Here is a 21,854-nt window from a genome sequence, read left to right as displayed (position 1 = left end):
CATATAAAATGTTTTCTTAAGTATAACACTTCTGTGAAATGGGGAATGAAACAATGTGCATTTTTACGAGTGACAACCTGCTTGTACTGGAAATACAATTAATAGGTTCTCTACTCTGAGCAGTATCCAGGAGAACTGGAACAGGAACTAATTAATGAGAATCCACAAGAGATTGAACAACTGTTGTTTGATGAATCGGAAGACCTGTCGGACAGTTGCCCTGAATGCGATGATGTTAGCATATCATCAACTCCCAAACCTAGTCTTAGGTGAGTATCATTTTACAACAGAAATAGGTCAAATTGTTATTTATATTTTGAATGGTACTGTTGTGTTCTTAAATAATTAACAGTAAATCTATGCTTATTTTGTGTCTAAAAGTAATTTAAGTGATGGAGTCATTGTTTCATTCTTTACACAGAAAAAGCATTACATGAGAGAAAAGAACTTTAAGTATGTTCGTGTGACAAATATAATGAACATAATGGAAATATTGAATATATTTTTGTCACATATCCAGCACTTGATTATTCTACTGCCAGGTTCTTAGACACAACAAATAGAACATTTATAAGTATATAATCTGAAATTAGGGGGGCTAATCTTATTCTATTGATTTATTTAGATTTTGTTTTTTAAAGATATAAGCAAAATTTTTTAATATACCTAATTTTTATTCACATATTCTTATATTAATTCATTACACTATAAATATTGTATTATCCTTTATTTTGCATTATCATGTTTAAAGATATTATCCTAATAAAAGTAATGCATACTCAGTATATCTTGTTTATTGACGTAACTGTTTTGTGACATTTTGATAATTTCCTCACTATGGGAAGAGCTTCTGTAGGCATAGTGCTACATATTTAAATTCATGATGTGCATGCTTTAATATGATGATAAAGCATGATCAAATTGTGAACTTCATTTGATCTCCTACTGACTGTACATAATACATTTCATTCTATTGTTAAAAGTAGTTCATTTCATACTAAGTGATTTGTTTTCACTGGTTTGAAAGTTTTAATTCAATTTAACCCTTTCACTAAGGGCTCAGAATAATATACACGAGTTTGTTTACACACTTGCACTATAACTTTTAATACAGCATGCGTATTTTCACAAAATTTGTTAGACTTGTAGTGAAGATTACAAGTATTGTGTATTAAAAACAAATCAGATTTTTGAATGTAATATTTTTACTTAAGATTTGGTTATGAAAATAGTCTGTTTCATTTCTAGTCTGAGTGTAAAGTGATTTTGTTATCATGAAAAAATCTGTTCTTCATCCCACAAATCTTTATTATTTACATAATCTCTAAAGCCTACTAAATATATTTCAAACATTTATTTTCAGTGAGACTGTTATTTTCTGTACTCTAACTACGTGGGGTCTGACACTTGACCGACCTCATAATCATCATAAAATATTAGGAAATAAATATAAATTATGCTTTTTTAATGCTGTAATGACTGTATATTACATAAAAATACAAATGTTTAGTCTAAGTACCTTAAGTCTAGCAACACTATATAGTTACATAAATATTCATTATTTTTTTATTACATTGACCTCCCAGCTATGCTTAGCTAACATTACATAACTTGCACTCATGTTACGTATCCAGTAATGTAAAAATGGCCTTTAGTCTTCCCTGTATTGGCCATGTTTTAGTGGATTAGTATTATGTAATACAGTCACATTTCACTTATCTACATGTATATAGATTATTACTGTTTAGAAATAAATTGTTAAATGTATTTTCTTAAAATACAGAACAATAAATCAAGAAGTAGAGCAAACACTAAAACACTAATCTCTTTTCACTATGACCTTTGTACTCATTCGCTTCTGGACATAGGCTGCTAAGCCTTTTAAAATTTTACATATGGAGAATATCAAACAAAAAAAAATTATATATTTTTTTAAGTTTTATATAAAGAGTTGAAAAACCATAAAAATTATAAATAAATACACTGATACCATAGAATTCCACTATGATTTATTAAACATAGTAACTAAGATATATTTATCAGGCTATCCCATGAGCAATGCCGTTTGTAACACTAAGATTAAAAAAAGAAAAATTAAGTCGTATAACAACTTGAATCAATTATGTATTTCCATTACTTTCAGTAACAGGTGCAAAAAAGGTACCAAAGCTATTTTTTAGGAGTAAACTATTTTTCATTCAGATGATGCAAACTTTTGGAAAGATGGTTATCAGAAGAGCAAGATCAGGAGAATAAGGAGGAAGGAAAAGTTTCTCCCAACCAAGCTCTAGTTTGGTTGTAACAACTCAGTGTATTATACCATCTTTATCCCACCAAACACTAAGTAAAACTTTGGGTGTAATTTTACTCTTGACTGTGGTGGAGCTGGTTCTCCTGCACTAACTTACTGTTGGTGGTATTTAAAATTTTGATGGAGTGCCCATTTCTCATCTCCAACCACTATGTGGTTCAAAAATGAAGCCTGAAGTTCACGATAGTGAAGAGATATACAGATGTCTACTTGTTGTCTCAGATTATCAGAAACTCTGCCACATTGTTGAAAATGTCGATGGACAGGGGAAGGAGATGAATTCAGTTTCTGGGCAAATTATTCAACAGTAACAGCACAATCCTCCTCAAGTGTTGTTAGAAGCAGGTCATTATCAAACCCAACAGGATAAGCGCAAGCTACATCTGTCAAATTGCAGTCACCAGTTCTAAACTTACTGAACCATTTTTGACACTTCCTCACACTTGAAATGCCATTGCCGTAGACCTCTTGAATGCTTCGTGTAGCTTCAGTAGCTGTTTTCCCATTTCTGAACTCGTAAGACATTATATGCCTAACGTGCTCCCCTGACACTTCTTTGATAACTGGAGCTCCTAAAATAAATAAAACAAAAACTAGTAAAGAAATGAACTGGCTTACACTTAATTGTATCAAGTCATCCCATATAACTTGCATGACTTTAAGAATAACTTTATTTAGCCAAGAAATATACATTTAGACTTATCCTATCCAAAAAAATGGCATTACTTATGGGATGACCTAATAGATTTAAAAAAATATGAAACTTTAATAGACAAAAGATACAACATCTTCTTGAAATCTTGTAACAAAAGAATGTGGTAGCCTTTTCATAGATTAAAGTGGCTGAGAAAACGACTCTGGGTATATTATAAGCTGTTGATTTGTTATTCACATGTCGTATGTTGAAGTGTATATAAAAAAAAATGGAAAGAGGTGAATGGGCGCCACTATTTGATTCAGTACATAGGCCATATCTGAACAAAATAAAAAGATATGAGGTTCCTATTGTATATTATAGCTTGATAATATTAGTAATTTGAGCTTCTAATTTGTACGAAAGTGTAGACTTAGTATTTTGTACTAAAATCCATATTCAGATGTGTTGTTTTAATATATACTTTAAAATTAAGAAATTAACTCATAATATTGATTATTTGAATTATAATGTACAATTAGAAATCAAACCTACTGATATAAATTTATAAAATAGTAGTTCATTAAAGTTTTGAATTGAAGTCAACAAATGTGATGACATGGCCTTTGATCCTTAAGTCATTGCAAAAGGGTTAAATAATGCACCAATGAGCTCAGAATAATATAACCCAAAAAGCAGACAATATCTTATAGCTAAATTTTTATAGCTTTCCAGCTGCAACAAGGGCCATTAAAAATTCAGGTAAGCTTGTTGATGTGTTTCCCTCAGGAATAAAGTTTGAACTGAAAGCAAGTGAGATAATTTTATAGAAAACAATGTTATATATCATTTGGTAGACTAAAGTTGTGGTTTTGTATTTGTTATACATGTGTTAAAAGTCAGAAGTGTGTGCAACTTATGAAAGAGAAGATGACAGATGTGGCAGAAGGGGTTTATTTATCTGGTTTGTGGTTCTATGATGAAGTAAGATTGAAGGCTATAATTGTTTTTTCCTTACCTAAGTAATGAAGATATTATGAGTAATTTGCATTAAACTTAATACTTTTTTTTAGAGTTGGTAAGTGTATTAGAGAAGAAGAGATACCCAGAGAGGAAATGTCATAATTCTCTTGCTAGGGGAAACTGAGGGTTTATAAAAATAGTTCTTTATAAAATTAAGAACTTAAACTTGTATCAGAAGTTGGATTATTAGCAATATTGTGATGCCATATTTATTCATATACAATGAAGATAAAGTAATTTAATTACTTTTAGAACATAACTAAGTGGTACATTTGTATGTTTTCTGTTGGACTTTGTGAGACAGCCTAGTACTAGCACTTGTAAGATGTAACTTCACCTCATATCTCAAATTACCTATGCGAAAACATTTCGTTGGTACAGACAGCTATAATAAAACCATACCTTCCATTGTGTACCACTGGTGGACCACAGATGCCATGTTGAAAGGTCATCTGAAATAAAATGAATTTACAAGATTAAATCACTTTTTAGTTTAAAGTTGCATCTATAATTAAGTTGTTCATTGTGAGTAACTGAAGCAAAAAACAAACTAATTGAGTCTTCTTACATAAATAAGACATAATATAAAGATTTAAAATTAGCAGTATCTAAGACAGAGTTCACAGTGAGGCAAATGTGCTAAGCTAATGAAACAGAGGCTTTTCGGGACCTAACATAAGAGACTGAAAATGTGGTATCAACCATTATTCCAAGTACTTTTGTTTTAATTAATTTATCTTCTTGGAATTCTGCAGTATTTGATGCTTACTTTTGTGTACTTTTGTCAGGTACATTTGTTTTTATTCTTTCTTTGGTAATTTGTGTTGCAAAGTATGCCATTGCAAGAGCTCTTTATAACATGTCTTGCTCATGTAAGTATGAGTTGTTCTAACAAGGTTTCTCATGGGAAATGTTGATACAACTACATCAAAAAATTGCTTCACTTTGTAATTGCTATCATTACGGATGTGAAGAAGCCAGGAAGGTAACATGATAGTCAAATGCAGCATATTCAGGAGGTGGCTGTGTGATAGTGTATTTGATGGATGTGCTGACTTAGACGTCATGGAAAGTGGTTCTTTGAATGCTATGCATTACAAGGTAGATCCTAACAACTGTTATCTTACTTTTTATTTGTACTTTTACATGCGTCTTGTTTTCATAGATGAGGATTATTATCCTCACCCTTCACATAATATGACCAACATTTAACCATGAGGTCAAACCCATAAAACATACATGGGACTAGTTTCAAGGATGGATTTCACATCTGACTTGTCAATCTAATCTTCTGATTCTGCTTCATGTTATATTTGTAAAGAATTAGTAAAACACTCCCTTCCTGGACTCTTGTACACATAAACATAGATGTTGCATAGCTATATTATTCATTTAGGATGGAATTGCTCTTTTTAAGATTAAAGTTTTTTCTAATATTCATTGTAAATAGCTGGTGTGAAACCTTAAGTAAGTACTACATAAGTATAGATACTTAATTTGTATCCTAGATTACATTAAAGTAATTGTTAATTTTATATGTACTGAAACCATCAGACATTCATGCAAAGAACAGATACATGAAGTAAATATGTTGTGTAAGTGTAAGGATTTTTTCATATAGACGTGTTTCACAAATATATTTTTTACCTTGCAGACCATTTTTCTCATCATGTACACTGTCAGCACCTGAAGTTGAGAAGGTGAGAATTTATTGATATACGTGCAATAAAATAGATATTCTAATTCTGACTTGTTCATGACTTAACTAGTATTCATTATTAACTAAAAATGTTAATACGTAAGAAACAAATAGATACTGTCATCCAAAGTAGGCGGTAAAGCTGCACTTTGTGGCTATTTTATGCAAGTATATTGGGTAGGTATTGATATCCAATGCCATGCATTTGATTTGATTTCACTGTCTGTCTTACTTAGCATTACATTGCCATACATATTTCTGTATAAAAGGTAAAGTGATAAAGGCTTCCTTATATTTATAATTGTTTTGGATAAAGCATTTAATGTTTTTATCATGAATATTGCTATTATTAAGACAGAGTTAAGGAATGCCAATAAACAATATGCAAGAAAAATTGAAAAATTTAATTAGAAAATTTCATGTTTAAATTCTATGAAATTTTGTTGAGATAAATTTTTTATTATCTTCCATCTAACTTGACATGTTTTTGTTGCATGTTTACAATTGTTTTTAATTTTATAAAGTTCATGTGCTTTATTCATCTATTTAACTTTGAACTTCTGAGAAAAGTTAGTTTTGTATTTAACTATAAATTACATTTCTGCAAATGAAACATTTCTAACAACAAACCTTGTCCATTCTTATGCTTATTTTTTAGTTTTACATTTAACTCTTAGAGCTATAGTGGTTACTCTCTTCTATGTTGTGTTTTTTTGTTTGTTTGATTTTCCTTGCTTTGCTCTCAAATAGGTGCTCAAACATCCAGGTACTGAAGTGAATAAGTAATAAAATACCCAGCTGCACACCCTCAGGGTATACTTAGTTTGTGTGCAAAATTTAAAATTTCTGGGTTCTTTCCTCATACACAAACACAGACAGATAGTCTCCCTCTTTATTTATTTCTTGTGTTTCGTTTTTACAATGTATTTTGGTACATAAACTTAGTATTCCACATTGCATTTTTAGTGCATAGAAGATGTTTCTTTGGTTGTATTGCAGTGTTTCTATTTCAGTCTTTATGACGTATTTGTGTTAAACATATTCTAACATTTGCTTTTATTGGACTTGCAATGATTTAGTTCCTTGTATTGAAACCAAGTATTGTTGATTTCAACTTTGCAACTTATTAATACTTCAGATACTGTGATAATAGTTTAAGGATATTGTAAACTTGGATTTCCTTTTGTAATATGAATGCTTTCTCTTCATATTTCTGGATGAATGTTATTTTTATTAATGTTTTCTTAAAACTGAACACAATTTCAAATAACCTTAAGATTCTTGGAATTTATTGGGCATGATACACAAAAAAGACAAACATACAAAATCCCATCAATATTTTTATTTTTCTGTTTTGTCTTTCACAGGGAATTCTCAAATACTTACTTTAATCTTCACCATTGGAATTGTGTTTATTTAAACTTCCTCTTGATTGTCAACAACTAAATTCTATTTGCTTGCCTAAGTGTCTTTTTGTTTGTTTTTTGGTTCTAATTTCTTTTCCTGTTTTCTTTGGGTCTTACATTACATATTGTTCCATAAAACGTTTTTGTCATGTTTCTAATTGTTTAAACACAGTATAGTCATTTGTAATAATATACATGTGCATTCTGGAATTGGTTTACTGTAATTTTTTTCTATTTTTGTATTTTTCTATCTGTGATACTCTTATATGCAGATTGGGTCCTTATTTAATATCTTGCTCAAGTAAAACTTTTACCATCTTCAGTGAAATGTTGAGTGATTAGAGTTATTGTAATTTCCTCACAACACTTCATATCTGCATCATGCTTGACTATCTCTCCAGAAACATCTTACTTATCAGTTTTCCAAAATATGTCAAAGTAAATCATTTTATGCTGGGGAATTATTTTGTCAGACACGTATAATGTGCCTGCTGTCTTAACTATCTTTTCAGGCCTCAAGATTTGAGATGTATGACTGCTTCTTCAGGTCATGTTTTTCAGGATGACATGTATTATGTCATACATTTATTTATCTTTACTTCACATTCCAACCTACTTTTCAACCCACTCAGTGTAGAATATTCTCTTCAATTTCTTGTTAGTTTTTAATAACCATAGTTTCTGTACCTTTGGTAACCTTTATATGATGCAGCAGTTCATTCATAATTCTCTATTTTCTTTGGAAGGAATATGAGTGTATGAATATTTACTTAATATATCAGTTTATCTTGATGGATGACAAGGATATCATGGAACTTTTGTCAGAGATTTTCTGATGGCCTCACATAAAAATGAAAACTGACTTCATGTGCAGTTATCTTGAATGGAATTTTCACTAACCCATCCCTAAATATTGTTGTGTTTTGTTTTATAACAGTTTTTTACTATTATACTCTTCAAAAAAGAAACACAAAAGGCAAAATTTGAGACATATTGTTAACAAGTTTATTCCGGGTAGTTCTGTATGACATGTGTGAAACTTTGCACATTCACTGCTGAACATCCAAAGTCTGCAAAGTCCACGCTCTCTAGTTGAAGTTTAACTTCACTCAACATCAGTAATGAGTATGCTCCCCTGTGAGCATTAATAACTGCTTGGCATCTCCTGCCCATGAAAGCGATGAGATGACGAATCACATCCTATGGAATGGCTGTCCACTCAGCCTGCAAAGCAGCTGCAAGCTGAGGTAGAGTCTGCGGTTGAGGTTGTCGCCGTTGCAGACGTCGGTCCAACTCGTCCCAAAGATGTTCGATGGGATTTACATCTGGTGACCTGGAGGGCCAGGGAAGAACGTTGATGTTGTGGTGTCTCAAGAAGACAGTGGTGAGTCTGGCTGTGTGAGGACGGGCGTTGTCATGTTGAAAAACATTGCTGACGTTCACCATGATGGGTGGGTTGCACATGGGGCCTAAGAATCTTGTCGATGGTTGCATATGGTCTGATCGGAAATCCTACGCATCCCTGGTATGGTTGAGGCAGTAGACGTTGCAGTAGTGGTACTATCCTGAAGGTGATGTAACCGGATGTTGTGATTTTTTATGGGTGTGGTCACACGAGGTCTGCTAGATTGTGGACGGTCACAAGTTGATCCATGTTGTTGGTGACGATTCCATAGCCTTGTGATGGTGCTTGGGTGGACATTCACAGCTCTGGCAACATCTGATCGAGATTTGCCTGCTTCCAAGCAACCAATGGGGTTGTTGCGTTGTGCTTCAGTCAGTCTTGGCGTAACTGTATTGCATGTCAGTGGCTTAACACTGAGCTATGGAAACTGAGAACCCATCACTTTTATAGGGATTTTGCACATGTTGCACTTGCAAAACATGCAGATCTCTCAAACAAATTTATTGGACATGCATGCATTTTGGTGAAAAATCCGATGTTTTCCTCCGTTTTTAAAGTGCACAACTTTTATTGTCATTTTGGTCTGACAATCAGTGCCTTAACACGTGTAACATCACATACTCTGAGCTTGTAACGTTATTACATATATTTCTCTTTAAAATAACAAAAATATCCCTTTTACGTTTCTTGTTTTGAAGAGTATAGTATTGGAAACCTATAATTAACTATTTCACCATTAGTTGTTTATTGTTGTTACCAATCTACTTATATTTTAATGTGCAGAGATGATGAATTTCTTACCAGTGCAGTTGACTTCTACCTTTAAGGGGTTAATTATCTTTTTTCCTGATGCTTTGGAATCTGTTCTTGGTTTGATGATGTGAAAATGAAAACTCTGGACATTGGTACTATGATTTGCAGAGTTATGATTTTGTTTATCCTGTCATGTATTTACTGTTGTCTGTAATTGGAATATTTGTGTAACAGTAGCTTTTTTTACCATTTAGTTATAGGTCTTTACATTTTCTTTTTTCTGAAAGTCAGTCTTGTGCAGTTTGTTTTTTTTGTGTTTGTATTTGGACACATTCCACTCCATTCTCTTAAATTTGAGTATATTTTAATAAGAATTGTTTCTTATGTGTGTCTAAGCATGTATATGTATGTAAATGGGACTTGTTGGGTTTGATGACAATTTGAGACCTGAAAGAAATTCTTTAAATGACAAAGTTGAGGTATCAGTTAATTTTCACATATGTAGGTAAAAGTAAGTTCAAGTGTAATACTACAAATGTAGATTTTTATTGTGGTTTTCATTGTTGAAAAAATATTCTTTAAATTAATTGATAAAGAAAAGAAGCTACTCTAATTATATTTGACCTTATGCAACTGCTAAATAACATCAAAAGTAATGGTTCAATGTAATTTTTTGTGAGTAATAAAAAAAGAAAACTGACCTTACTGTGACAGAAGGAACTAAAAGCTGAGGGTATATCTAATATTTCTGTAGGTTTGAAGATTTCTATCATATTCTTATTTTATTCATCTCGCCATTATTTTCCTGAACCTGATGGTTTGTTTTGTGTCTGAGGTTTAATGCAAACACGTACTTAACAAATGTCATGTACAAAGGAGGCACTCACAGCAACATTGTATATATTATGTATTTACAGCCATATGAATCAACTTTCAAGGAAATATAACTAACTTTTTAAATAGGTTGTGGACACTCATAGTGTTTTATATAGTAAATCTCTAGGTATTGGTGCAAAATATCCAGCTGATTTTGCTGTGGGCTTGTGAAACAAAAAATATGAATGATGATAATAAAATATGCACTCACAATTTCTGCAAAGTATAAAAATCAATAGAATAAATCATCTCTCACAAGAGTAGAGAAATCTGTTATTGTAATTGTCTACTATTAGAAAATTCACTGAAAAAGATGCAGAAAACCGCATAGAAACAAACTACGATAATGATTTTGAGAAACAATGAAAAACAGTGAACACAAGAAGTTATGAATTTTTGATGTGCTCTAAGTTATCCAAATTATTTTCCATTTAATGCACATTAGTAAAACACCAGATTGTTTCAATGGTGGAAAGTGAAGGATGCAGAGAAGTTCTTCAGGACAAAAAAACAACAAAGGCACTTGAATTTATTTTAAAACTACTCAATACTGCATTCATTACTATTGCTGAAGTTTCAGTAAAATATTTGTAAACAATAAAGCTGGCAACTGTTATAAATATACACATTGTGTACTCTTATAAAATGAAATGTTTGACCAGAATGAAACCAAGCATTCTCCACTACTATAATGGTGCTTAAATGGCTTCTACATTTCTGTAATGCATAAATGGCTTTGAAGAACTTGTGTTGGTAGCAAAGAATAATTTGGAAAATGTTAGAGTGGAAATTATAGCTTTCAAAAGTGAATTAAGAAAAATACAACTTTTGTAAGAGTTTTGTTACCAGTGTGTAGGTTTTAGTGCAGTGTACCTATGCTGTTTTTGATGTAGGCTTCAATGCTTCAGAGGCTTCTAAGAGAAACTTGGCTCGTAATGATTGATAAAATCTTCCCTTCTCTATCAAGAATCAACATCATAGTCCTATTATCTGCACAAAACTTTTGTTTAGTTTACTTGCCCTGGTCTTTAATAAAATATTTATAGCCATATTTTCTTTAGGCTTGTGAAACAAAAATAATACATTAATAATATTAAGAACAAGTGAATAAATATTGAATTTTTTCTAATAATTGGAAAATAAACTTTTTTTGCTGCGAGCAATATTTTAGTAGTCTTAGTTATTGAGATAAAATGTCTTGTGTTGGTTTTTTGTTTTTGAATTTCACGCAAAGCTACTCAAGGGTTATCTGTGCTAGCTGTCTCTAATTTAGCAGTGTAAGATTAGAGGGACAGTAACTAGTCATTGCCAACTCTTGGGCCACTCTTTTACCAATGAATAGTAGGATTGATCATCACATTATAATGCGCCCACAGCTGAAAAGGTGAGCATGTTTGGTGCGACGGGAATTTGAACCTGTGATCCTCAAATTGAGTTGAATGCCTTAACCCACCTGGCCATGCCGGGCCTGTTTTGCTTGTGTGGTCTATAAGAATTTGGGTGGAATTTTTGGGCAGCGCATATTATGAACAAGTATCACAGTTTATAATAAATGTTTCAATCAAATTGTTTTTAGAACTAACTTGGTTTTTAGAACTGATAGAGTAATTTTCCTTTTCTTAATTATCTTCAGTAAAAAATTTATAGAAGTCCAAAATGTATGTAATACCATTATGCAATATTATTAAAGACATTTTAACATTATTTAGTGAAAATACATTTGATTTCTGTTTGGTTACTTTAAGCAATTCTGTTTTCTTCAATAATAATTTTTGGTTGTTAAAATGAAAGTATATGATTGAGTAGTTCATTATTTGTTTAATATTTTAGGTTAGCATTGAGAAACAAAGTGATGAAAATGTGAAGAAAGTGGATAGTGATGACCATCAGGTATTGTATTCATTTGCATTATGGGTTTAATGTGTATAATTTTTCCTTGATACAGGAGCTTATGCTTTTTCTTTCTTACTGATGAGGTAAATTAACTTGTAAAGATCAAAAATGGGGTCATTCATGAAAGATAACTTCATTTACAGAAATAATACACAACTGATATGCTAACAATTAATTAAATAGAAATTGTTTAACTCTCTGTATGGGTTTGCTTACTTTGACCAACCTTGCCAACCATCCAGAAGTTATAAAAGTATACATACAATAACTTTTAATGTAATAAGTGTACCTTCATGAACTTTAGCAAGCTTTTAGTAAACTTTACAAATTTCGTATATAAAAAAACATTTTTAATTATTTTTATTAAAGATTTGTTTCTAAATGTGTGGAGTTAGAACATGAATCAGACTCTTGACTGGTCTGATGTGAAGTAGTACTCATGTTAAGATTAAAAATATTTTAAGTTTCAAGTTTTATTTGCATAACTTCTAGAACCTTTGCAATGAATACCAAAATATTTTTTTTATATTTTATCTGTCATTTTCTGTACCCTAACACTTGAATGAACTAGTTGATTTTAATAACCTCATAAAAATCCTCAAAAAAATTAAATATAAATTTCAATTTTTTTTCCTTAAATGTCTGCAGACTGTAAATGAAAATTAGTTATTCTTTCTAAACAGCTTAATTCTATAACAATGATGTGATTTTGAAAATCCTTTCTGCACATTTTACTGTGCTATATTCAATATCTAATTAAACCACTGGCCTATCAATGTGTTTTAATGAAATTATTTTTATTGAGTGTATAATAATTCAGAGTTTTATGTTATCTAGGTTTCTATTCCTTTATTTCAAAAGAAACCTCCAAAACAATAATTAAAGCTGCAGTCTTCATTGTTATGTGATGTGCTTGCTGTTGCAAATCTTAAATTTAAGGGTTGGTATAGAAGAAACTGTATTTAATGTAGACATTTCTATGCAGACACTTGAGGAACACCATAAATTGGTTATTTACCAGTAATTTGAGTGTATTCCAAGAACTTGCCCTAGAAGAAACCATAGTAAAAATTCCCCAGTTCAAGATAAGCAATGCTCATTTGTAAAGTAAAAGCTGCATTGCTATTGTCTGTTTTAACTGGAATGGCATACTAAGAACCAATAGAAAGTTCAGATTTTTTGTTCTATATTGTAATTAGGGTAAGAAACATTAATTGATACATGCATTTTACTGAGAAAGTCAAAAATAAGCTTAGTCCATTTTTGAGAGCAGTGTCTCCAACCCCTTGGCTATTATTTCATATATATATATATATATATAGATTAGTTTGATAGCCAGTTTAATTACATTTCATTTCTACTTTGATATTTTAGTTCAATATGTATTGTTTGTGTTTCAGAATTCACATTTGAAAGGTTTAATGATTTTATAATTTTACTCTACTCTTTGCCTTGCTCATCAATTATTTACAAAGTTATGAATACAAACAAAACTTTGCCTCATGCTAAACCATCTCTGGCAGTGTTAATGTTATTTCATTTGCAGGCACCTTTTGATTTGTTTCAACATAAATAATGAAAAATAAAGAACAGAAAAGGAAAATAAAACATTAAAAATAAACAATAGGTAAGAGGTAAAGGCTGTCTATGTATATGACCCAAAGAATATATTTTAATAATATTTAACAAAGAGTTAAAAGGAATTTGCATATTTTTGTTTAATAATTGTAAGCATTTCATCGCACTGTACATTGATAATAATAACTAGAGCCTGTGATATTGTAGAGAAAATGGAATTTGAAATATAAACAGTGACCTTAAATGTTTTATATTAATTTTGCAAGTTCCAAAGACTTTGCAAATAAAGTGTGGAAATCACAACATAATATTTTTATACTCAAAATGAAAATCATCTTGCAGGTGAACTGTTCAGAGTTCAAGTGCAAATAACATCAAATAACAATTTTTATTAGAAATAGTTGATAAGAATAAATTATTGTAATTCTTTTCTAACTACATACCTTCATGAAAGTTCTAGTCAAGTTTTGAATAATTTTATCCACTAGTTTTATTACTGTAATGAAATTTAATGAGAATTACATAATGCACTTCAGATGTTATAGAATTAACCTGAAGATGACCTAGGGAGGTTGAAACATTGTTCTCTGCTTATTAGTAAAACAGTTAATACCCATACCAACCATTCTGAGATGCATACAGAGTTAAGGCTTGTAACAATTTACATCTGTGTTGTTTTATTGGTTTTTTTTTTTAATCTAACCAACAATCCTGCAATACAAAGTGTAAATCACATGACAAATGAATGTAACATACCAGTTACTCGCATGCATACTTCATGGAAGACATTTTTTCATAGTTTTCTCATTATCTGACTATTATCTAACATAATAGCTTTCTATTATTAACTTTTTATATTTTCATTTCATTTATAACAATAAATAAAAAATAAACTACATAGAAAATAATGTATTACTTACATTTGACTTCTTTTAATTTTTTTGTCAGCTCTCAATGCAACTTATCCCTATTTCCTTGTAATGATATTAGTAGTAACTGAAATACTTTTTATTTATTTGAAGTGTGCATTTAAGAACTCAATGAAATTTACAAAGCAAACACTGTCATGTAGCTATTGTAATCTGTTTAACTAAGGCATAGAATAATTCTCTTTGCTGTTCAATTTCAACTTGGCAACAGCAACTTTGAATCTCCAGGCAAAACAAGTAAAAACCTTTACAGAGAACAAGGCAGCATTATATGTTGTTTGGTAAAGTTTTGTCATTCTGATGGTTATAAATGATGTAATAATAAATGTCAGAGAATTATTGTCAATTTGTGAAAAAGTCACAGAAGGATATTTAAGTGAGTGATTTTCTATTTATATCTTCATGAATAAAGAATAAAGCTACAGAAATTAGATATCACCTCGGTGTTGTCTGTACTATGATGAGTAATTTGTTTGAACTCGGGACATTACAAAGAGGGATAATGAAAAAAATTGAAAATGGGCGAATTAGAACAAACAAGTGTTATGTTACATAGACAGGAAGAGATTGAGAACTTGTTCTAATATTTCCTTTTGAAATTAAGAAATGAAAGCTTGTATGATGTTAACATTTTATTCAATTACATTTTGGTTCCAAGTTTATGCAGATACATTAATAATAAAATCATTCAGATTTGAAATGTAATTCTGTAAAAAAAAAAATCATGACATTAACATTTACCTACTCATTTTGAGACTTAAATATGAGAATATATTAATGTTCAATTTCTGTTGCTATTTATGAGCTATTCACAAAGTATTCAAAACCTTTTGATTAAAAAAAAACAAACTATTTGATCATGCATTTTGATTTTAACACAGCACCTATCTCCTGAAAATATTCTTCCAATAAAGTCATATATAATTAAATAATGCTCTAAGTTCAGAAGAAAAACTTGTGAATTGAATCTAGTGATATTATTAGTCAAAGTATGTAATGAAATAGTGAAGTCTTCTAATCTGAAGCCATTTTTAAATTGACTTGCATTTGTATTGCCTTAGTCTTTTTAACCTTTATTTAGCTTTGGTTTCATATGGTCTATGAATTATTCTTAAACATTGAAAATATTTGTAAAATATTGTAGTATTATTTTAATTTAATCTACCTACAATTGCTATATGTATGTGTAATTGAATTTTGGAGGCTCAAGTGTGGGTGTACAATTATAGCGAGGTTTGAATACTTCCATAAAAAATAATTTGTCTGCATAGAGAAAATGAAGTATTCAGAGTAAGACTGATAAATAAATCTATAGCAACGATGCTGAAGGAAATGAGTCCAACGTTTTACAGAGCTTATTTAATCAAGAATAACATCTATTAAAGTTAGCCTTTAAGACTTGAGTATTTGTGGATTAAGTCCGTGCAGTAATAATTTACTTAACAAAAGAAAGCAAAGATGAAGAACACAGAAGAAAAAAAGAAAGCCAACATACCAAACAACAAACAGTAGACATATTGTGTTCAGAAGAGTTAAATAATGAGAAATAAAGGAACAATTAAAGAACCAGAAATAATTGGAAGGTTTAGTTTATTGGTAAAGAATTAAAACAATATATTTTGTATTTAGTTACCTTAATGATTGTTTTTTTCTTTTTACATTTGTATGAGTGTAGCTCATTATTTTTGTTATATAAAAATTGTTTATCTTAGTTGTAACTTACACAAAATAAAAAGGGAATGTTTAAAATGTGTTTTAGATATGTTGTTGTTTCAATAGAAGTTTAACTAATAAAAGCATTTGTGTACTTAGATAAGTCAGTGTGTGTCGTTATAGCAGAGAGGGTTCTGTTTTACATCTCAGCTGATACTTGTTCTGTGGTTTTTGTGTTCATATACTGTTGTCTAATTAGATATTTTCTTACTGATATTTTTTCTTTTAAAACAAATTTCAAGTTTTTAATTAATATTAACTTCTACTAAAAGCAAGAAACTAAAATTCAACCTCGTAATATAATTTTTTTTCCATTCTAATTTAAAAAGATTTACTAAGAGGGGAATGTCAGAGTTACTTGTTGGGTTATGTAATTTGTAGAGATTTAAGATTTTTACATATAATCATGTGATTGATTTAATTAAAGAAGTACTTTGTTCAAAAATGACACGTAAGATTATATCGCATATTAATTTAGTATTTGGGAATTTTATGTGCTCCTGAATTTTGATAATAAATAGGTTTTCAATAATAACTTTGATATTCTAGGTATTAGATATTTAGGTCTGAACATGTAGGGTCTAGCGTTTGTCCAGTGGTTAGCATACTGGGCTCTAAAATCATTTGTCTATGGCTCAAAACAATATTGAGTATACTTTGCAATGTTAGTTGTATGCTATAAAAGTATAATTCAATCTCATTTTCTGAGTTTATTGTCTCACTCGTGTTTAATAAAATACCACTCTGACTTAAAATATGAAATACTAAATCAAATCATGTAACAAATTTTTTGCATTGAATATTTTTTTATTTTGGTCACTTTGTAATAAAATATTAATTCTTTTCTATGTACATAGACCTTTTTCATTTCTTTCTCATGCCTACATTGCAGTGACATAAGATATTTCCCCTTGTTTTGACAAAAAACAAATCTCTTTAAAATTTTGTTACTGCTCTTATTTAGTTTGAGTAACAAATACATAACTAAACTGGTTAAAACAGATCTGTATAATACTGAGACTTAAGTTTTGTCCATTGCATGCCTTATAAATTGAATTATAGTTTCTGGACAGAATGTTGTGGATTGTCTTTACATTGAGATGTAATCAAGACTTTTACCAATGGATCAGAATTTTATGTACTTGACAAAATGCTTTCCACAATTAAAATTGGTTAAAATATGTTGTTATAGGTTTTGTGCATTATTTGCTGTAATTTTTTTTTTCAAGGTAATTTGCTGTGACTACCATTTCACATTCCTCCTTGTGATAACTATATCAGCAGTGTCATAAGTGGGAATTGATCTTGTCCATGAGATTTTTAGTTTAGTTATCCGTAAGTTTATCTGATACAAAATTACAAATATCCAAATCTCATATAGATGGATAAAGCATTTTGTTACATGACAGAAGCTTACTATTTAGCTCAAACTTTATTTGTTTTTGGTTTTAGGTTTTATTCATTTTATAAATTATATGGATTAACAAGTTTCTTAAAGTTAAGATCAGGAACTAAAATTTTAAAAGATGTATATGCACTCAACATTATAATATTTGGGGCTACATGAATGAAGATACAATTTTTCAAATTATGGTCTAGGAGAATATGAAAATATTCCCCTATCAAGAGGTTTAAATTATGCTTTCTCTTAAAAACTGTTAAAAATAACTATCTTGTATCACTAGAATTGTTGTAACATCAATTCTTGTTTAATCAAATATTTTCAAAAATAAAAATTTACTCTCATATTCACTAGAAATATTGTAGTGACTGTGAATTCAATACATGATTATGGTAATAATAAGAAAAGCTTAAAATTCTGCCCAAGAGTTGGCAGTGGGTGGTGATGACTAGCTGCCTTCCGTCTAGTCTTGTATTGCAAAACTTAGGGATGGCTAGTGCAGATAGCCCTCATGCAGCTTTGTGTGAAATTCAAAACAAACCAAACAAACAAATCTTTAACAATTTTTGGGGAAAAAAAAGGAAAATAATATAAATTTTAGGTTTCCCATTAAGAGCAAAAAGTTAACTTAAAATCACATTTATTGCTTTACATTTTATTAGATAAACAGTTTGCAAATTGCTGCTAAATGTGACTTAAACATATTGTTCAATAAAACTAACATGAACTTGTACATAATCCAGCAGTTCTGAGGCGTGGATATGTAGTATAGTGCTGTACCAGTGTTTTGTGAGACCCTGTGTAACACACAAATTTAGCATATTCCTATCCATTCGTGTGCTTTGTTAGTCAATCATACAGTCACTCTCCTACTTCATGGTATAGCCCTGATGTGTTAGTACATGTTGAGATATTTACAGATTTTAAAATTTTTATTCTACACGTTTTAAAAGAAATTGGTAACATTTTCAACATTGCATTTCAGAATAGCAATTTCATGTTAATAATTTGTTTTAATAAGAAATTAGCAAAAAACTGAGTTAATTCTTCAAATAAATAATCAATTTAAAGTACAAAAACGAACTTCATCCCCAAAAGAGAAAATATATCTAAACTCAACATTCATTTGGCATTCCATAAACAGTTAACAGTTCTAATTTGATAAGAGCTTAAAAAGAATAATTTCTAAATTGTAATTACAAACTGAAAATTTATATTTGAAACTCAGTTTAGAATTAAACAAATTTTGAATTTCAAAATACATATACCTCTGCAGCAGTACAATCTCTCTGTGTTATCCTTTATGTATTCTGTGTGTACTACAATTTGTATTTGAAAAACTTGTAGATTGTAGATACGTGATTAAATCTTTTCATTGACCATCCTTTTCTGCATGAGTCATGAAATGTTACTTAGTTACATTCAAAGTTTAATTAAAGTAGTTGGTTATCGTGGTATACGAGTAAACTTTTCATCAAAATGTAGCTAATAATCAAACTTTTAGTGTCATACAAGTTTTAAGGTTTTAATTTAATAAGGAAATATTTAAAAAATATCTTCAATTTCTTCTCATATGAGAAGTGTAACTTTTGCTCTATAGGTATTCCCTTTTCTCTAATTTATTTACTATCCCTCTGACAAGTATGAAATTTAAATTGCTGATTCTAATACTGTTATTATGCAGGCAAAGCATAATTCTTATAGGGTAAAATTTTATTTGTTTACAGGACGTTAAGTTAAAAAATCAGACACCCACCTGTCATATCCTCTCTTTTTGTAAATTACCAGTTGTTCTTAAGTTTAATAATATATTATTTATAACTAATAGAAAGCTAAAGTGTTAATCTCTTAATTGACATAGTATATTATGCTTCCAGTTCAATCTTTATTTGGCTCAGCATGGCCAAGTGGTTAGGGGCTTGATGTGTAATTTGAGGGTCACAGGCTCAAATTCCCATCACACCAAACATGCTTGCTCTTTCAGCCAAGTGACAGTCAATCCCACTATTCATTGGTAAAAGAGTAGCCCAAGCTAAATTAGGAATGGCTACTGCAAATAGCTCTTGTGTAGCTTTGCACATAATAAAAAAAAACAAAAAACAATCTTTATCTCTAATTGATAAGCTCATTGATGAGCTCAGCTGAATTTTTAACAGCTCTTATTGTGTAGTTAAAAAGCCAGAAAAAATTGTGATAGTTATAGGACATTGTCTGTTTCTTAGATGTTATTCATTTTTATTCTTTGGTGCATTAATTAATTAAATAAAAAAAGTTATTTGGTGCAGTTGTACTATTAGTATAAAAAAGTAAAGTTGATTCTCTATCATTCAACTGCAAAAAACAAGCATATTCCTTGTTTTTTATGTGTATTCTTTGTTCGCTACAGAAATAACTAAAATGTAAAAATTAGGATTTTTTAGGCTATACTAGGTAAAATAAAGGAAAATAATTTTTCATAAAATATACTTGCAAGTAGCCTGTGTTTTACATAATTCATTAGGTTAATGTTAGTCACATTTGCCAAGTGATTTACAACTTATGTGGTAGGATTATTAGCTAAACATGGTTCAAAAAGCAGTAACATATATACTGTTAAAAGTTTTAAACTATTTAGGATAAACAAATGTAGTTTCATGTTATAATTTGAAAAAATTCTAGAAGGAAGAAATGGGTAATTTAGATTTATTTCACAGTTTCTATGATGGTTACAAGGTTGGTCTAATGGACTGAACTCGTATAGGGTTAAGGTAGAGAAAATAATGTATAAGGTGTATGTTTGAAATTTGTTTAGGTTTAAGAGGTTACGCTAATGAAATCTGACAATTTTCAGATGAAGAAAAGTATTTTTAAAATTAACATGAAAATCATTTTGCACTTGGAGGAATCAACACTTTGATACTATATATTCATGAAGAAATGTTAAATGAAAATACTTCTTTAAAAATTCTGATTTTTTCCACAAAATACTGTTGCTGCTTACTGATAGCTTGCAAAATTTGGTGAAGATACTGAAACATACTAGAAGTTATAGTATGGAAACTATAAAGGTCAATGTGGGGTCATGAACTTGGCTGATTTAATCAGTCCTCTAATACGAGTGTTAAACAAGCTTCATTTAGTGAAAACTAATATCACTGTAATTACAGACCACCTGCTCAAAATATGTAGAATGCCATTCAAAATAAGCTAACCAAATATGATAATAACTCCGATTAGTGAATATGTATTGCTTGTTAAGGAACCTAACCTAATTTATAAATTTTAAATTATTATAAATATAAACCTCAGTTTTGGAAGCTTTTGGTAAATCTATAAATATATATTAATTGCACTCATTTGTTCTCATACGATAAGCTAAAACTTAACACATTTAGCAGACCTTTTAAAAACATTTACTCAGAATTTGGGTTTGAAAGTTACCCAGGTGAATAGTATATTGAAGTTTTTGTTTTTTTCAGGAAGCTTAGGTTAAAGTTCTAGGTATAATGCATAAATATTTCTATAGGATTACATATCAACAAGATTATGCCTTTTTTAGCATTTTGTATAGTTCATAATAAAACAAAAACAAAAAACTCTGCTCCTCACTGAGAATGAGTTTTAGGTATAATGTACGAATATTTGTTCTATCGGATTATATGTCTTTAGAATCATGTCTTTTTCAATCATTTGCCAAGTATTTTTTTCATAAGGAATTATACACTGCTCCTCACTGAAAGGTGTTGTAAGCTTCATTATAAAGTAACAATACTGTAAGTGGACCAATATCTTACTTTTTAAAATATTTCTTTGTAAGGTTGGTTTCTGAAGTTAACTTTGTACCATAGGATAGGAGTACTCATAAAACAAAGACTACTTCACAAGAATATTTCTTTATATTTTGGCCTGGCATGGCCAGGTGGTTGAGGCACTCAGCTCATAAGCAGAGGATCGTGGGTTCGAATCCCCATCGCATGAAATGTGTGCACCCTTTCAGCTATAGGGGGAATTGTAATGTGACAGTCAATCCCACTATTTGTTGGTAAAAGAGTAGCCCAAGAGAGTTGGTGGTGGGTGATGATGACTAGCTGCCTTCCCTCTAGTTTTGTACTGCTAAATTAGCGACGTCTAGTGCAGATAACCCTCACATAGCTTTGTGTGAAATTCAAAACAAAACAAACCAATTCTTTATATTTCTTGCTGGCTGTCTTGTAAATTGTTCTTGCACAATTTTCAGTTAAACTTTCTGAACA

At 30.2% G+C, this 21,854-nt stretch overlaps 1 protein-coding gene across 1 annotated transcript in view; it reads left to right on the top strand.

Annotated features, from left to right (window-relative positions):
• The window catches only part of KrT95D (phosphofurin acidic cluster sorting protein KrT95D), a 129,516-nt gene that overhangs the window by 47,478 nt on the left and 60,184 nt on the right, over window positions 1-21,854 (top strand). The window contains exons 9-11 of the mRNA XM_076503589.1: window positions 106-269; window positions 5,623-5,668; window positions 11,938-11,997. Coding sequence (XP_076359704.1) covers window positions 106-269; window positions 5,623-5,668; window positions 11,938-11,997 — 270 coding nt within the window. The remainder of the gene's footprint in view (window positions 1-105; window positions 270-5,622; window positions 5,669-11,937; window positions 11,998-21,854) is intronic.

The sequence above is a fragment of the Tachypleus tridentatus genome, chromosome 6 (assembly GCF_004210375.1).
Source record: "Tachypleus tridentatus isolate NWPU-2018 chromosome 6, ASM421037v1, whole genome shotgun sequence".
NCBI lineage: Eukaryota > Metazoa > Arthropoda > Merostomata > Xiphosura > Limulidae > Tachypleus > Tachypleus tridentatus.
Note: the sequence above shows the minus strand (reverse complement) of the source record. Positions and strands in the feature narration are given on the sequence as shown.